Source organism: Carassius gibelio, chromosome B5, assembly GCF_023724105.1.
Source record: "Carassius gibelio isolate Cgi1373 ecotype wild population from Czech Republic chromosome B5, carGib1.2-hapl.c, whole genome shotgun sequence".
NCBI lineage: Eukaryota > Metazoa > Chordata > Actinopteri > Cypriniformes > Cyprinidae > Carassius > Carassius gibelio.
In genome coordinates this window covers 5027774-5041912 of record NC_068400.1, presented here as the reverse complement: position 1 = coordinate 5041912, position 14139 = coordinate 5027774, and the positions used below count along the sequence as shown (strand labels likewise).

Sequence of the window (14139 nt, the reverse complement as noted above, 5' to 3'; positions counted from 1 at the left end):
GTGCCACAGCATATGTCTGATCAGGGCGATAACTGCCGTAGACTAATCCCCCCAGTAATGAGAAATCGCTAAACCATTTTGTCAAATATTGCTTATTCGAGAAAGAGAGAGAGAGAGAGAGAGAGAGAGAGAAAGAAATGGAGGTTGCGTGTATTCGCGTCTGTGCGTTTATCTTTAAGCCCTTTCAAGCCACAAGCTTTTGAAATATTGATGACAAAATACAACATTTTTTCCAAAAAACTCTGGTGCCTTAAGGGTTAATTTTTGGTCACACATAAGGCATAATTCAAAAATGCAAAGTGTTGGTAGTTTGAAAAATCAAGAATAATAACAGAGTTAACACTAATTATTGCTAAATGCTGGACCGTTCTCATTTCGCTCTGCATATGAAACCTGATGATTTTTTTTAAACCAAGAATGAACCGAAATGAAAATGAAATGAAAACTTATATAATATAGCCCTTTAATTTATTTACTGTTTAATAAAAAATAGCATGCATATGATCCTTTGTGTAATGGTCTTCTTTTAATTTTTGCTGAGTAGACTGTAGCCTAAGACTATCCTACATTTTGAAATTAACAAATTGTACATTTGTTTTTTTTCTTTAAATGTTACAATGTTATATCATAATGTTATTGTTGTTTTACTTCCTTCTTTTATCTAATTTTACAATTACATTAATTTCGCATTCTGTCCCTTTGCGCCACCTGGCGATACTTTCGCAAATGATTTTAACACGCGACTAAATTACAGTTACGCGGTGGCGGTAATGCCCAATTAGGCTGGCCATCAACTGTATATAATACTATGCTAAATAGATGCTAAAATACTCTATCCTGATCATTTTCAATACTCGCAATTCCAACTCCTGACTCTCTACAGTGATTGTGACGTTAAATAGCTACTATAGCATTTTATTTTCTGAAAATTAAATAAAGAAGTTTTCACACTGAAAGAGAAGTGATCTTGCTCTCAGAGGCATGCCAGGCAGCTAAACTGAATTTATCTGCAGCTAAACTGAATTTATGACAGTACAGAAACTATAAAGTATATTTTCTACCTCATTCTGTGCAGAAAATTTAAATAACTGATAATTAAATGTAGCCTAGTATATAAATCAATCATAAAATTGCCATTTGGAAAAAATTATCGATAACAAATGATTGAATATTATTCCAGCAATGTATTTGATTTCTTACAGTTAATTAAAAGTAATAAAAAAAAGAAGAGAATTCCTTGTAAAAAAATAAAAATACAATAAAATTAATAATAATAATAATTATGATAATACATAGGCTACATACATAAAACAATTGTATTTGACATTTCTGTCACTTCTGAAATGATGGCTACATCCCCGGTGTGACAAAATATTAGCTTATACATAATACTCTTAAAGCTCTTTTTTAAAATCTTGGCTTACATACATTATTGCGTATGCCATAGCAACATTAAACTAGCATATAACAATGGACAAAATGTGTTTTCTTTTTTCTTTTTTCTAATCTATGGTCCTCTAACCATAAAGGCTGGTGTAATTTGACCCCTGACTTAGCATTTACAAAATTTAGGGGAAGCATTTAAATAATCCTGTGAATGCACTTAAAGAGTGCAAAATCTAAACATTATAATCAAATCGAATCGAATTAATTGTGAATCAAATTAGAATTGAATCGTTCTAAATTTGCAGAAATCGTTCTTGAATCGAATCGAAAACCTATGAATCGTGAATCGAATCGCTGCCTTCCCAAAGATTCACAGCCCTAGAAAATAGGCAAGAGTTTGTTAGCACTCAAAATTTACAGGTTCACAAATTATAAATAACTTCAAGCATTACTCTCATCTTACACAATCACATACACTTATAACACTAAATATCCATCAGCTCTCTGAAGCTACAGTACTCATTAAATTAGTTTATTTTTTATTCTGAAAACAGTTTTCAATACAAAAAAGCCTTCCAAGCTTAACATTTTTAAATAAACTAAACCATTATCATTACACAGAAGGGTAAAAGGTTATTATGCTTTTAACAGTTTTAAAACACAAATACTACACTAGCAATTTTCAAAGCTTATCTTCTACTGTGTACATGGTAACACTGGTACTTTCCAGGCAGCCTTGGGACTTTCCACCCAACCCCCATCTTTAAGTGCTGACTTTCATACTCACAGGCATGGGCGGATGTTATTTTTCCAAACTGACAGTATAGAGACAGAATCCATTTAGGCCATGCCCACACTGGGGGGAAGCAATCCAAGGCTCTCCATTGACTTTCTATCGCAGGAAGCAAATTTATAAGTCATAAGTCGGAAATGACAAGGAGGCAGCTTCCCGCAACAGAAAGTCAATGGAGAACTCTGGATTGCACCCCCACCCGGTGGACGTGGTTTTCAGATTATGACGTATGTTGCTCTGTCTCTTTATTTTTTATTATTTGCCTAACTGTTGGGTTAGAAGACTTAAAAATGTTTAAAGAAAATGTCATCATAATAGTTGACATTTGGAAATGTAAAACATTTTAAGATTGGTATGACGTCACACTTTATTTTAGGGTCCAATTCTCACTATTAACAAACCATTAACTATGACTTTTGCCTCAATTAACTCCTTATTTGCTGCTTATTAATAGATTATAAGGTAGTTGTTAAGTTTAGGATATTGTTTAGGTTTATCGATGTCATGCATTATATGTACTTTATAAACACTAATAAACAGCCAATATGTTAATAATAGACATGCTAATAAGCAACTAGTTATTTGTATGAATTGGACCCTATACTAAAGTGTTACCGATATGACAAGCCAGGTGAACAATGCTCTCACCTCATACTCTTTCAGTGTTCCAGACCAACTACATCCATCATTTGGGCATTTGGCTGGCAAGCTATCAATTTCCCTTCGTGCAGCATTATCAGGAAATGCCTATGGGGGAATCAAAAACCATGGAATTTTCTTCATTAACAAATACCCTTTGAAACTGCACTGTAACTAGGGCTGGGAAAATAAATCGATGCATCATGTATCGATAAATGATTGAGCATTGATTCTGATATTTTCAGAATGCATCACTATTCTTTCTTGAATCGATTCTGAACTTAGTTTTGAACAGCAGATGACACTGCATGCTTTAGAAACAGCCGTACTCTGCTTGTTTCCAAATCCTTACACATACACTTAAAATTATTCACAAAATTCAAAAAGGTTGAAGCGAATTACAAAGGTGTTCACAGTGTTCTGTTTTTATATTAATCTCATGGCATAAAAGCATTTTAAGCTGAGGTAAAAATACATGACTCGGCCAAACACACAAGCTCTCTTTTTGCACGCATTTAAGTGTACAAATAAAAACTACTGCGTCATCCGCAGTTGAAATCCAAGCACAGTATCGATTCCAGAGAAATCGCGATGCATTCTGAAAATCTACGAATTGATTTTTGCATCGATTTTACGTCCCAGCTCTAATTGTAACTGTTAAACATTACACCAGTGGTTGTACATTTGCCAAGAATGTATACACTGAATAAGAGTTAAAAGGAAATAAGAATGATAGTACTTACCACTGCAATATTGAGCATAGATGTTGCCTCTTCAAATATACCCTCAGCACGACAGGCTTCGCATGGTATGGGCCCCAAGCTAATGAAGAGGAAAGATTTTAACAGTAAAGATTTTAACTTTAACTGTGCAGCCTGCAAAACAGAGCAAGGCAAGATCGAACTTAAAGCACACTATAAACACCACAGTTTTGGGAAAGCATTAATATACAGCCTTCTCTTATTTGAGGGCTATTTATAAAATCTACCCAAAGAAAGCTTTCAAGCTTAATTTGCAACAAGAAAGTAGTGCTTTGATAAGGCCATCCTTAAAAATATTTTGGCTTGCAGTAACAGTAAATATTTTTTTTTTTAAAGGGTCGGTAGGCAGGTCTATATATATATATATTTTTTCAAGTTTCAATGTAAAAAAAAAAGTACAATTTTGGTGATATTGATTGTGTAGGTATGTATTTAAACAAATTAGCATATCGTGACGTCACAGACTGGGTCTTCAACCCGTGCCTTCTGGCAGATCATTGCAAACCTCATTTTGATGCAGGCTATATAGATCACAAACATGTTAATTGCATGGATTTCAGGTGAGAAGAAAAAAAATGAGGTACTGTTATACTGTTTTACTTGAATCCACAGCTTGCAACCTACAAATGAGAGACTGTTTACTTTCTTGGATTGTCACTTTTGTAAAAAACAAATCTTGTTTGAATTGAGTGACAAGACTTCATTGAATCGATTGTAAAAACGATTTAGCATGTCCAGATGCATTTTATACAGCAAATAACACCAAATATAGGTAAATCCATGGACAACAGGCAGGACGAATGTAAAGATTCAATATATTGGTAAAGACCAATATTTCTGATGATTTATTGGAGTTAAGTGCACAATGACAAACAGGAGTGCAACATTCTCGAAAAACAATAAGCAGAGTGGACTGCCATAACAATGCAAAACATTTACTGCAGGCTTCAACATGGCTGTGTTTACAATTAGAAATGTGAAGAAAAAAAATTGCATACGGCAATTCTAGCCCGAATCAGTATCTGTATGCATGAGAATACCGGCAGAATTCACATTTCTGTTGTAAAAAGAGAAACATTGTGCAGAAGTATTATTTGCTGTTACGCGTGTGTGTCCGAAGCTGCAGTTGCTGCGTGACGCGTGTTTCAAAAAAAAAAAAAAAAAACCTGGACGTGCTGCGAGAGAAGGTCGTTAAAATCTATTTCCTATTTTCGTTTTCGAAACTTGTGTTAGTTGGTCCAATCGATTTGTGCAATATATTTTCAAACATAAGTGACAGTCTACACGGTCACGGTTTTAGACTAGACGGGAGAAGGGATGGGAAAAGATCTGGGCACAGTTTTTCCAGAACTTCGTGCCAAGTTAAAGCGGTGTTGAGCTGTTTTAATTAATTTTGTAGATGTATTATGGTGCCTGAACCCATATGACTTTGAACAGTGACCATGAACATTTTGTTTACTGCAGCCGCAGCCATCATTACCAAGTGCAAACCATTGACTCTGACAGTGAACGAGAGTATGAGAAAAAGCGAACGCACAGGCCATAGTGTGACATCCGTGTAAACATAGATGACATCACAGTTTTTTTTTTAAAGAAAGAACGTAGCCTTCGTTTGTATGTAGGCCTAGGCAATGAGAGTGAGGAGTCACGTGCCAATTTGGATTGATTTGGGAGGGGTCTGAGCCGGTCGGCCTTGATGGCAGGATACACTATTGGTTGCCAGGAGCAATGCCTTCAGAACTTCACAGAGGCGCGACTAAACATTTCAGAGCGCTTTCATTTTTGCGCATTTATTTTGTCGGCGGAACAGATCAAGACGGATCCACGAATACGCGAAAGAAAAGGAAGAAAGTAAAGCAATGCAAAAACATAAGGCAAAAGAAAGGGGACCTTACAGGAACAAGCTCACACCAAGCGCAAAACAGCGGTGTTTGGAGAAGCTCTCAGGCATCTAAAATATCGACCCATACGAGTTCCCTGCAGCGGCACAGAGAGCTGAACAATTTACCTCTGTGCACACATATGGACATTGGGAATTATATTCTTTACGATGTAAGTCACTTTGCATTCACGCTGTTAATAGCATTAATCTAACCAGGACATTTACATCTCGCAATCACACATTTAACTACCCTAGCTAACCCAGAACTGGTTTGTCCAATTTGCAGCCCCCAACAAAAAAAACCTGGTACAGTATGTGTCATTGGGTTAAAATCAAATTATAACTAAACATACAAAGCTTTAGCCTAACGTTACATCAAAACATGTTGGAAACGTTTGTATAAATTGAACATCTCGTTACAATCTAGTGTTTACGAAACAGTCGCAGTTAATTACTTTGTCATTTTGGTCAAGAAGTGCATTCTAAATGCAATGTAATTACAATACGCTAAAACGCATGTGAATAAACTTACTTTGGCCAGTACAACACTGTTTTCTTCACCTGCTGTAGATGGACCCAGCCACAGCAGAAAGCCTCGTAACTTTCCAAAGACTTGTGGCTTTTAAACTCCTGCATTGTGTAGTAACTTAAACCAAAGACAATATGATTCCCAATGTCCATATGTGTGCATGGAGGTAAATGGTCCTGGTCTCTGTGCCGCTTGAGAGCTTCTCCAAATACCGCTGTTTTGCGCTTGGTGTAACCTAAAAAAAAACTGTATTCCATTGTTCCTATGTTTTCCATATGTATCGTGTGAGGTACTGCAGCAGTTTTTAACGCAGCAGTAACTTCCAGGCATGGTAAAACAGTGCAGAATTGCGAGAACCTCCTCTACTACCGAGTTAACAACACGTGTAAACAATCCTGTTTCGCCGCCGGTATCCTGCCAACATGGCGGAGACCGTGATATCGAGGGAGGGGCTTTGTGCTATGACGACAACTTCTCATTCTTAAGTAATTTTACAATACTTACTAAAATATAATTAATACTATTTTATTGCTTTTGTGTTAGTTGTTTGAAGCATAAAAAAAATTGGTTGGACTTAACGCAAATGTACAACCGGCAAGTCGGTCGGACTAAAAGCAAAAAAAAAAAAAACATTGAGTTGATCCTAAATTGACAGGGTCGGTTGGGTTACGGCAAACAAGAATATTTTTAAGGATGGCCTAAGGAAAAGATTTAAGTGAAAGCAGCATGTGCGTAATAATAATTAAAAGCAAAACATGAGGAAGGATAAATGTATCACACCAAATTTGATGTTCCCATTTGCATCTTCTACTGGCTGACATAATATAAGGCTGTATGCAAACTGACAATTATCTGAGCCACAAGTAAATGATGGTTAAACTTTTTCCATGCTTGTACCTATAATCGCTACAGCCAAAAGCACTTTTACTTAAGGGGGTGGGGGGGGGGGGGGGGGGGTGAAATGCTATTTCATGCATACTGAGTTTTTTACACTGTTAAAGAGTTGGATTAAAGTTAGAGTTGGCTAAACATGGAAAAAGTTTCAAAAATTAAGTTGTACGTTTGAAGGAGTGTGTTTTTGGTCGCCAGGGCAAGACAACCCTGCACAGATTACCAAAAAAAAAAAAAAAACAACAATAAGGGACCAGTGGATGGAGTTTATTTTTACAGAGCATCAACGGAGCTGTGCAAGTGTTTTTGTTTGTTCCCTGCATTTCGAAGATGCTTGTTTTACAAACAAGGCCCAGTTTGACGCCGGATTTGCGTATCGTTTATTTCTTAAGGATGATGCAATCTCAACGAAAAAGGGTCACGATCGTGTGTTGGAACCGCAGGCGGTGAGTAAAACTGCTTAAAATATCTCTGCCTCCTTGTTAGTGCGTCCGCCTCCCATGCCGGAGACCCGGGTTCGAGCCCCGCTCGGAGCGAGTCGTTACTGCTTCAGCTCTCGTTCAGTTTCAGCCTCGGGATCTGATTCTGGATCATAAATAAACGGCTGAATCTGACTGTTAGCCATGGTTTGTTTTGGATGATGTTTTTTTTTCCTCACGGTAATGTCACAGCTTCCAAACGCTCTCAACGCAAAAGCCTACTGGCGCTCGTGATTCTTTAGCTCGGCCCACACGTCACGCCTCCAGCCGGTCGTGTTTTTCCGGGAAAAATCGGTACAGACTATCTTTCTCTTATGAATATAATAAAACTAAAGACTTTTTGGAGTTATGAAGGATGCAGTACTACTCTATAGGTACTCAAGATTAACAGGATATTGAGTGAAAACGAGCATTTCACCCCCCAACTCGATTTTTATTAACATTAACAAAGATGAATAAATTGTGTAATAAATGTATTGTTCATTGTTCATTCATGTTCGTTAATATATTAATGTTAACAAATGGCATCTTATTGTAAAGTGTTACCATTAATATTTATTCATCATACTGTTGAACTTGACAGTATTTTCTCTCTTGTTATTTCATAAGAGCTTCAAAGAAGACGGAGAAAGCCAGAGTCTTGTGCCCTGCGTTTATCAGTATCAATATTATGCTCGTTGGGTGAAAAAGAAAAACTCAATGAACAAAGTAAAAAATAATTTTGACTGACATCTTCCCTACCCCAAGGTTTCTATAGATATCACGATATATCGACATCGTGAATTCTTATGGCCACAATAACCGTGATATGAAAAATCTAATATCGTGACAGCCCTATTACAGAGACCAACAATTTTTTATCTATAGTTTAACTTGCAGGAATTAATTATTCACCTTAAGTCTATCAATCATTCAGAATCACTAAACAAACCAAAAAACAAATGAAAACATTCTGAATGTACAGAAACTAAGCAATCTGAAGGCGGTCATCATCATCAATAAACAGGCTCTGTCAGAACAAGCCACCATGTCTGTGTTAGTAGCATCTGAGGCCCTTATGTACCTAAACACCACTGATCCTCACAAACTTCTCCAAAACATTCTCTTTTGGTGAGTCCCTATAATGTCTTTTTTTTTTTTTTTAACATGCCCAGTTTTTTCTCACAATGAAATTTGCAGGTGGGTAAAGTTTATGAATTCAAAGGATATGTTCTGAGTACAATAAATTAGGCAATGCATTTCATATGACTTTCAATTATATTAGATACAATAGCAGTCAGTGGAATTAACTTATAAGCCTTACGTTATTTTCTATATATATTAATCAATTATGATAACAGGCAGACAGAGCATTACATGTTTTTTACTTAAGACATTTTTAAGACAGGTCGTCGTTTAATGCTTATCAGCAGTTTAATAGTTTATTTCTTTTTCATCTTTCTTTGTGATCATCCCTCTTCTATACAGATTCTCTTGAAATCAATTATTTCAAAGAAAGAATACTTATTTAAAATATGGAAAATAAATCCTCTTTCTTCATTTTAAAATGTGTAATACTCCACTCGTTTTCATACCAGATAACATTTTATAGCTTCTCAAACAGAAAATGTAATTCACATTCATGAGTTCTTCCTTTTTTTCTTTTTTTTTTTCAAGCACAGAAAAACTTGTTTTCAGACATAACATTAGTTGTATATTAAAAAAATATATGCTGATAGATAAAATCACTATAAAGTTGACAAAAAGCTATAGCCAAATGACTGACACCAAGGTAAAGCTCACCAAAGATTGAAAATATCCTAGGACATATCCACAGAGGTAAGTGAAGATAGTATATCCAGACTGAAGGAGAACCCTTTGGTTCAAGAGGCAAAAGAGTGGATCAACATCAAGCGAAAAGGAGGGATATTTTTCCATCTAGCTACAGTGCAGTGGTAGATTAAAGGGATTGGGAATGTCCATGGAGAGGGTGGCAATAAATGCAGAGCAAGAGGCAGAGGGTTGCCCTGGGTACCTGGTGAGTTGTTTGAAACAGAACACACAGAAGCGATGTCCACACTGTGCTTGGAAAGGTTTCCTAAGAATTTCTTTGCACTGCTGACATTGATATTTTGGTTCCATGGACACAGACAGCACTTCTCGAGATATCCCAGGTAATGTGGAGTCCAATGAAGAAGGTAAAGATGGACGTGCCATTGCCTTCCATTTACCCACAGTGCCAGCAGTGCTGATCATCTGTATAAAAAAATGAATAAAAAAGCACAAATTAACAGAATAACGGCAGACGTGTTTTAATACCTTTGTTTAAAAATCAACATAAAATTGCATTTACAATTAATTTATCTTTCATTATATGACATACAGTATTAATGAGTGAAAGAGGATATTCAACCACATAAAAAAAGTGTAGGGTTGGACTTGGAAAGAGTCACACTAGAATGTGAAACTGATGTCATTTTTTTTAATTCATTACAAAAATACTATAAATACTATTATAAGTCTGCATTATTTTGTGCACAGTGTAACTGCTGGACAAATCAGACACATCATTATATTGTATTTAACGAACTGCCCAGTAGACCCCTCACCAAACAACTGGAGTTGGTGCCGGGATGTCTGTGATACCCCAAGGCCACTGGTTACCATAGCAGCAAGGAAACATTAAGAGATAAGAATTACATCTCAAAGGCTGACAAGTGCTTGTGAGTGAGAGGGTATGAGACAGCTCAGTTTTGGTTTAAAAGAGTTCAAAAATATTTGTTATCGGTCATAACTTATGGAGAAAAAATATAGCAGACACTGTAAATAGTTTTGAGGCAGTTGTGGCCTAAGGGTTAGAGAGTCGGACTTGTAACCCATTGGTTGCAGATTCGAGTCTCAGGATCGACAGCGATTGTAGGTGGGGGGAGTGAATAACAAGCGCTCTCTCCACCTTCAATTCCATGACTGAGGTGAGACCCTGATCACTGCAGCAATATGGCTGCCCACTGGTCCTCGTTTGTATAAAGTGGTGTATAAAGTTCCTGAAAGTCATACTCAAGTAAAAGTACAGATATCTTACCAGAAAATGACTTTGTCAGAAGTTGAAGCCACCCTTTAGAATACGGAGTAAAAATCTTTGACATTTATTGTAATTAAAACATAATAATTATTTTTTAAATCTTAAACTTATTTGAGTATTGAAAGTAAAAGAACAAGTAAATACAAAATGGAAAGAAGCAAATATATATAAATATTCATGCCAACACACACACACACAAACTATATATATATATATATATATATATATATATATATATATATATATATATATATATATATATATATATATATAGGAATATCTACGTGCCGCCCCCCACACATAAAAAAAAAAACACCATAGCCTAAGGGGCCGTTCACATATGGCACCTAAAAAGCGTGGAAAACGCTAGGCGCGCTGCTTTCTCCTTCTCCAAAGCGCTCAAGTAGTTGCATTCCTGAGGCGTCTGCCATTGCTAAGCAACCATGTCCTGCTCTCTCCATGAAGACACAGAAATTTCAGCAAATGGATTTGCAGCACTGAAAATCACTTGCAGTAGCTCTGCTACTAAATTTATTTCAAAATAGCAATCCATATATAGCTATGGTCAGCTGTTCGTTCATCTTGGCTGAGATTTTAACGATGTTATGGGAAAGGATGAAGCTGATTGGATAGTTCTTGTCACATGACCTGCGGTGCGCTTGCGGCTCTCTGAAAAGTTGAGATGTTTTTAACTCAATGCGGTGTGGACGCGCCTGGAAAAACGAGCGTGTCGCTACCGCGTCGCTTCCATTATGAGCTACATTGGAAATAACGAACATGAGCACGCAAAAGACGCAATATGTGAACAGCCCCTAATGGAGATACAATCACAAATGTTTAACAGTGAGTCATAAACAGGACTATCTGGATTATAAATTTTTTTAGGGATCGGCGTTTTCAGCAAATATCATATTCGAATATTTGAGCTCACAAAAAAACAATATTCGAATATTTGTTTATTTAAATTAAGTTTAATGAGACAGATATTACATCACACACACACAGATATTTACATATCACACACACACACATATATATATATATATACATAGTGGCTAAATTAACGAAAAATAAAGCCTCAACAAGTGTTGACATTTCCCAACACCACAGCAGTAATGACTTTATGAACTACTTTACTTCTAAAATCGATACTATTAGAGATAAAATTGCAACCATTCAGCCGTCAGCTACAGTATCACATCAGTGCACTATAGACCCCCTGAGGAACAGTTCCACTCATTCTCTACTATAGGAGAGGAAGAACTGTATAAACTTGTTAAATCATCTAAACCAACAACATGTATGTTAGACCCTATACAATCTAAGCTCCTAAAATAGGTGCTTCCAGAAGTCATAGATCCTCTTCTGACTATTATTAATTCCTCATTGTCATTAGGGTATGTCCCCAAAACCTTCAAACTGGCTGTTATTAAGCCTCTCATCAAAAAAAACACAACTTGACCCCAAATAACTAGTTAATTATAGACCAATCTCGAATCTCCCTTTTCTGTCCAAGATACTAGAAAAGGTGGTATCCTCACAATTATATTCCTTCTAAGAGAAAAATGGTATATGTGAGGATTTCCAGTCAGGATTTCCAGTCAGGATTTAGACCGTATCATAGTACTGAGACTGCTCTCCTTGGAGTTACAAAAGATCTGCTCTTATCATCTGATCGTGGGTGTATCTCTCTATTAGTTTTATTGAATCTTAGTGCTGCGTTTGACACGATTGACCACAACATTCTTCTGCATAGACTTGAACACTTTGTTGGCATCAGTGGAAGTGCATTAGCATGGTTTAAATCGTATTTATGTGACCGCCATCAGTTTGTAGAAGTGAATGAAGATGTATCATATCGATCACAACAGCAGTATGGAGTACCTCAAGGCTCAGTACTAGGGCCGCTACTCTTCATGCTTTATATGTTACCCTTGGGAGATATCATCAGGAAACATGGTGTTAGCTTTCACTGTTATGCTGATGATACTCAGCTCTATATTTCTTTGTGGCCCGGTGAAACACACCAATTTGAAAAACTAATGGAATGCATAGTCGATGTAAAAACTGGATGACGAGTAATTTCTTACTGCTAAATTCTGAAAAAACAGAGGTGTTAATTATAGGACCTAAAAACTCTGCTTGTGATAACCTAGAAACTGTCTAAGATGTGATGGTTGCTCTGTCAATTCTTCATCATCTGTTAGGAACCTAGGTGTGCTATTTGATCGCAATCTTTCCTTAGAAAGCCACATTTCTAGCATTTGTAAAACTGCATTCTTCCATCTCAAAAATATATCTACATTACGGCCTATGCTCTCAATGTCAAATGCAGAAATGTTAATCCATGCATTTGTGACCTCAAGGTTAGTATATTGTAATGCTTTATTGGGTGGTTGTTCTGCACGCTTAGTAAACAAACTACAGCTAGTCCAAAATGCAGCAGCAAGAGTTCTTACTAGAACCAGGAAGTATGACCATATTAGCCCGGTCCTGTCAACACTGCACTGGCTCCCTATCAAACATCATATAGATTTTAAAATATTGCTTATTACTTTTAAAGCCCTGAATGGTTTAGCACCTCAGTATTTGAATGAGCTCCTTCTACATTATAATCCTCTACGTCCGCTACGTTCTCAAAACTCTTTTCCTGTTTGGCGCCTAAACTCTGGAATAACCTACCTTACATTGTTCGGGAGGCAGACACACTCTTGCAGTTTAAATCTAGATTAAACACCCATCTCTTTAACCTGGCTTACACATAACATACTAATATGCTTTTAATATCCAAATCCGTTAAAGGATTTTTAGGCTGCATTAATAAGGTAAACCGGAACCAGAAACACTTCTCATAACACCCTATGTACTTGCTACATCATTAGAAGAATGGCATCTACGCTAATGTTTGTCTGTTTCTCTCTTATTCCGAGGTCACTGTAGCCACCAGATCCAGTCTGTATCCAGATCAGAGGGTCACTGCAGTCACCTGGATCCAGTACGTATCCAGACCAGATGGTGGATCAGCACCTAGAAAGGACCTCTACAGCCCTGAAAGACAGCACAGACCAGGACAACTAAAGCCCCAGATACAGATCCCCTGGAAAGATCTTGTCTCAGAGGACCACCAGGACAAGACCACAGGAAACAGATGATTCTTCTGCACAATCTGACTTTGCTGCAGCCTGGAATTGAACTACTGGTTTCGTCTGGTCAGAGGAGAACTGGCCCCCCAACTGAGCCTGGTTTCTCCCAAGGTTTTTTTTCTCCATTCTGTCACCGATGGAGTTTCGGTTCCTTGCCGCTGTCGCCTCTGGCTTGCTTAGTTGGGGTCACTTCATCTACAGCGATATCGTTGACTTGATTGCAAATAAATGCACGGACACTATTTAACGGAAAAGAGATGACATAACTGAATTCAATGATGAACTGCCTTTAACTATCATTTTGCATTATTAACACACTGTTTTCATAATGAATGTTGTTCAGTTGCTTTGACGCAATATATATTTTTTAAAGTGCTATATAAATAAAGGTTACTTGACTTGACTTTCTAGTTCTTTTGCACATTAATCTGTGTAAAACTTTTAACTTGATATATTTTTCTGTATTGCTTTATTGTACTTATATGTTCAGTTATTTTTGTTATAAAAAGGTTTTTTAACCTGTTATACTGTATTATGACCCCTTTTTGAAACTAAATTTCAATACCATGATAATA

General features: G+C 36.7%; 1 protein-coding gene and 1 long non-coding RNA gene across 7 annotated transcripts in view; one reads left to right on the top strand and one right to left on the bottom strand.

Annotated features, from left to right (window-relative positions):
* The window catches only part of LOC127958691 (TNF receptor-associated factor 2), a 68048-nt gene that overhangs the window by 37009 nt on the left and 16900 nt on the right, over positions 1-14139 (bottom strand). For 4 of the 6 annotated variants that reach the window (XR_008154114.1, XM_052557657.1, XM_052557656.1 and 1 more), the window contains exons 2-4: positions 9375-9595; positions 3562-3640; positions 2828-2926 (exon numbers count right to left, since the gene is read on the bottom strand). Coding sequence is in view for 5 of the 6 variants with exons in the window: in XM_052557657.1 (XP_052413617.1) it covers positions 2828-2926; positions 3562-3640; positions 9375-9595 (399 nt within the window). In the remaining variant the exon portion in view is untranslated. Of the gene's footprint in view, positions 1-2827; positions 2927-3561; positions 3641-9142; positions 9216-9374; positions 9596-9948; positions 10095-14139 lie in introns of those variants that run through there. The other 2 variants (XM_052557658.1, XM_052557659.1) reach the window with 2 other exon arrangements.
* On the top strand, positions 205-13967 carry LOC127958730 (uncharacterized). The gene is made up of 2 exons (XR_008154140.1): positions 205-2406; positions 7274-13967. It is a non-coding gene; the product is annotated as an uncharacterized LOC127958730 (long non-coding RNA).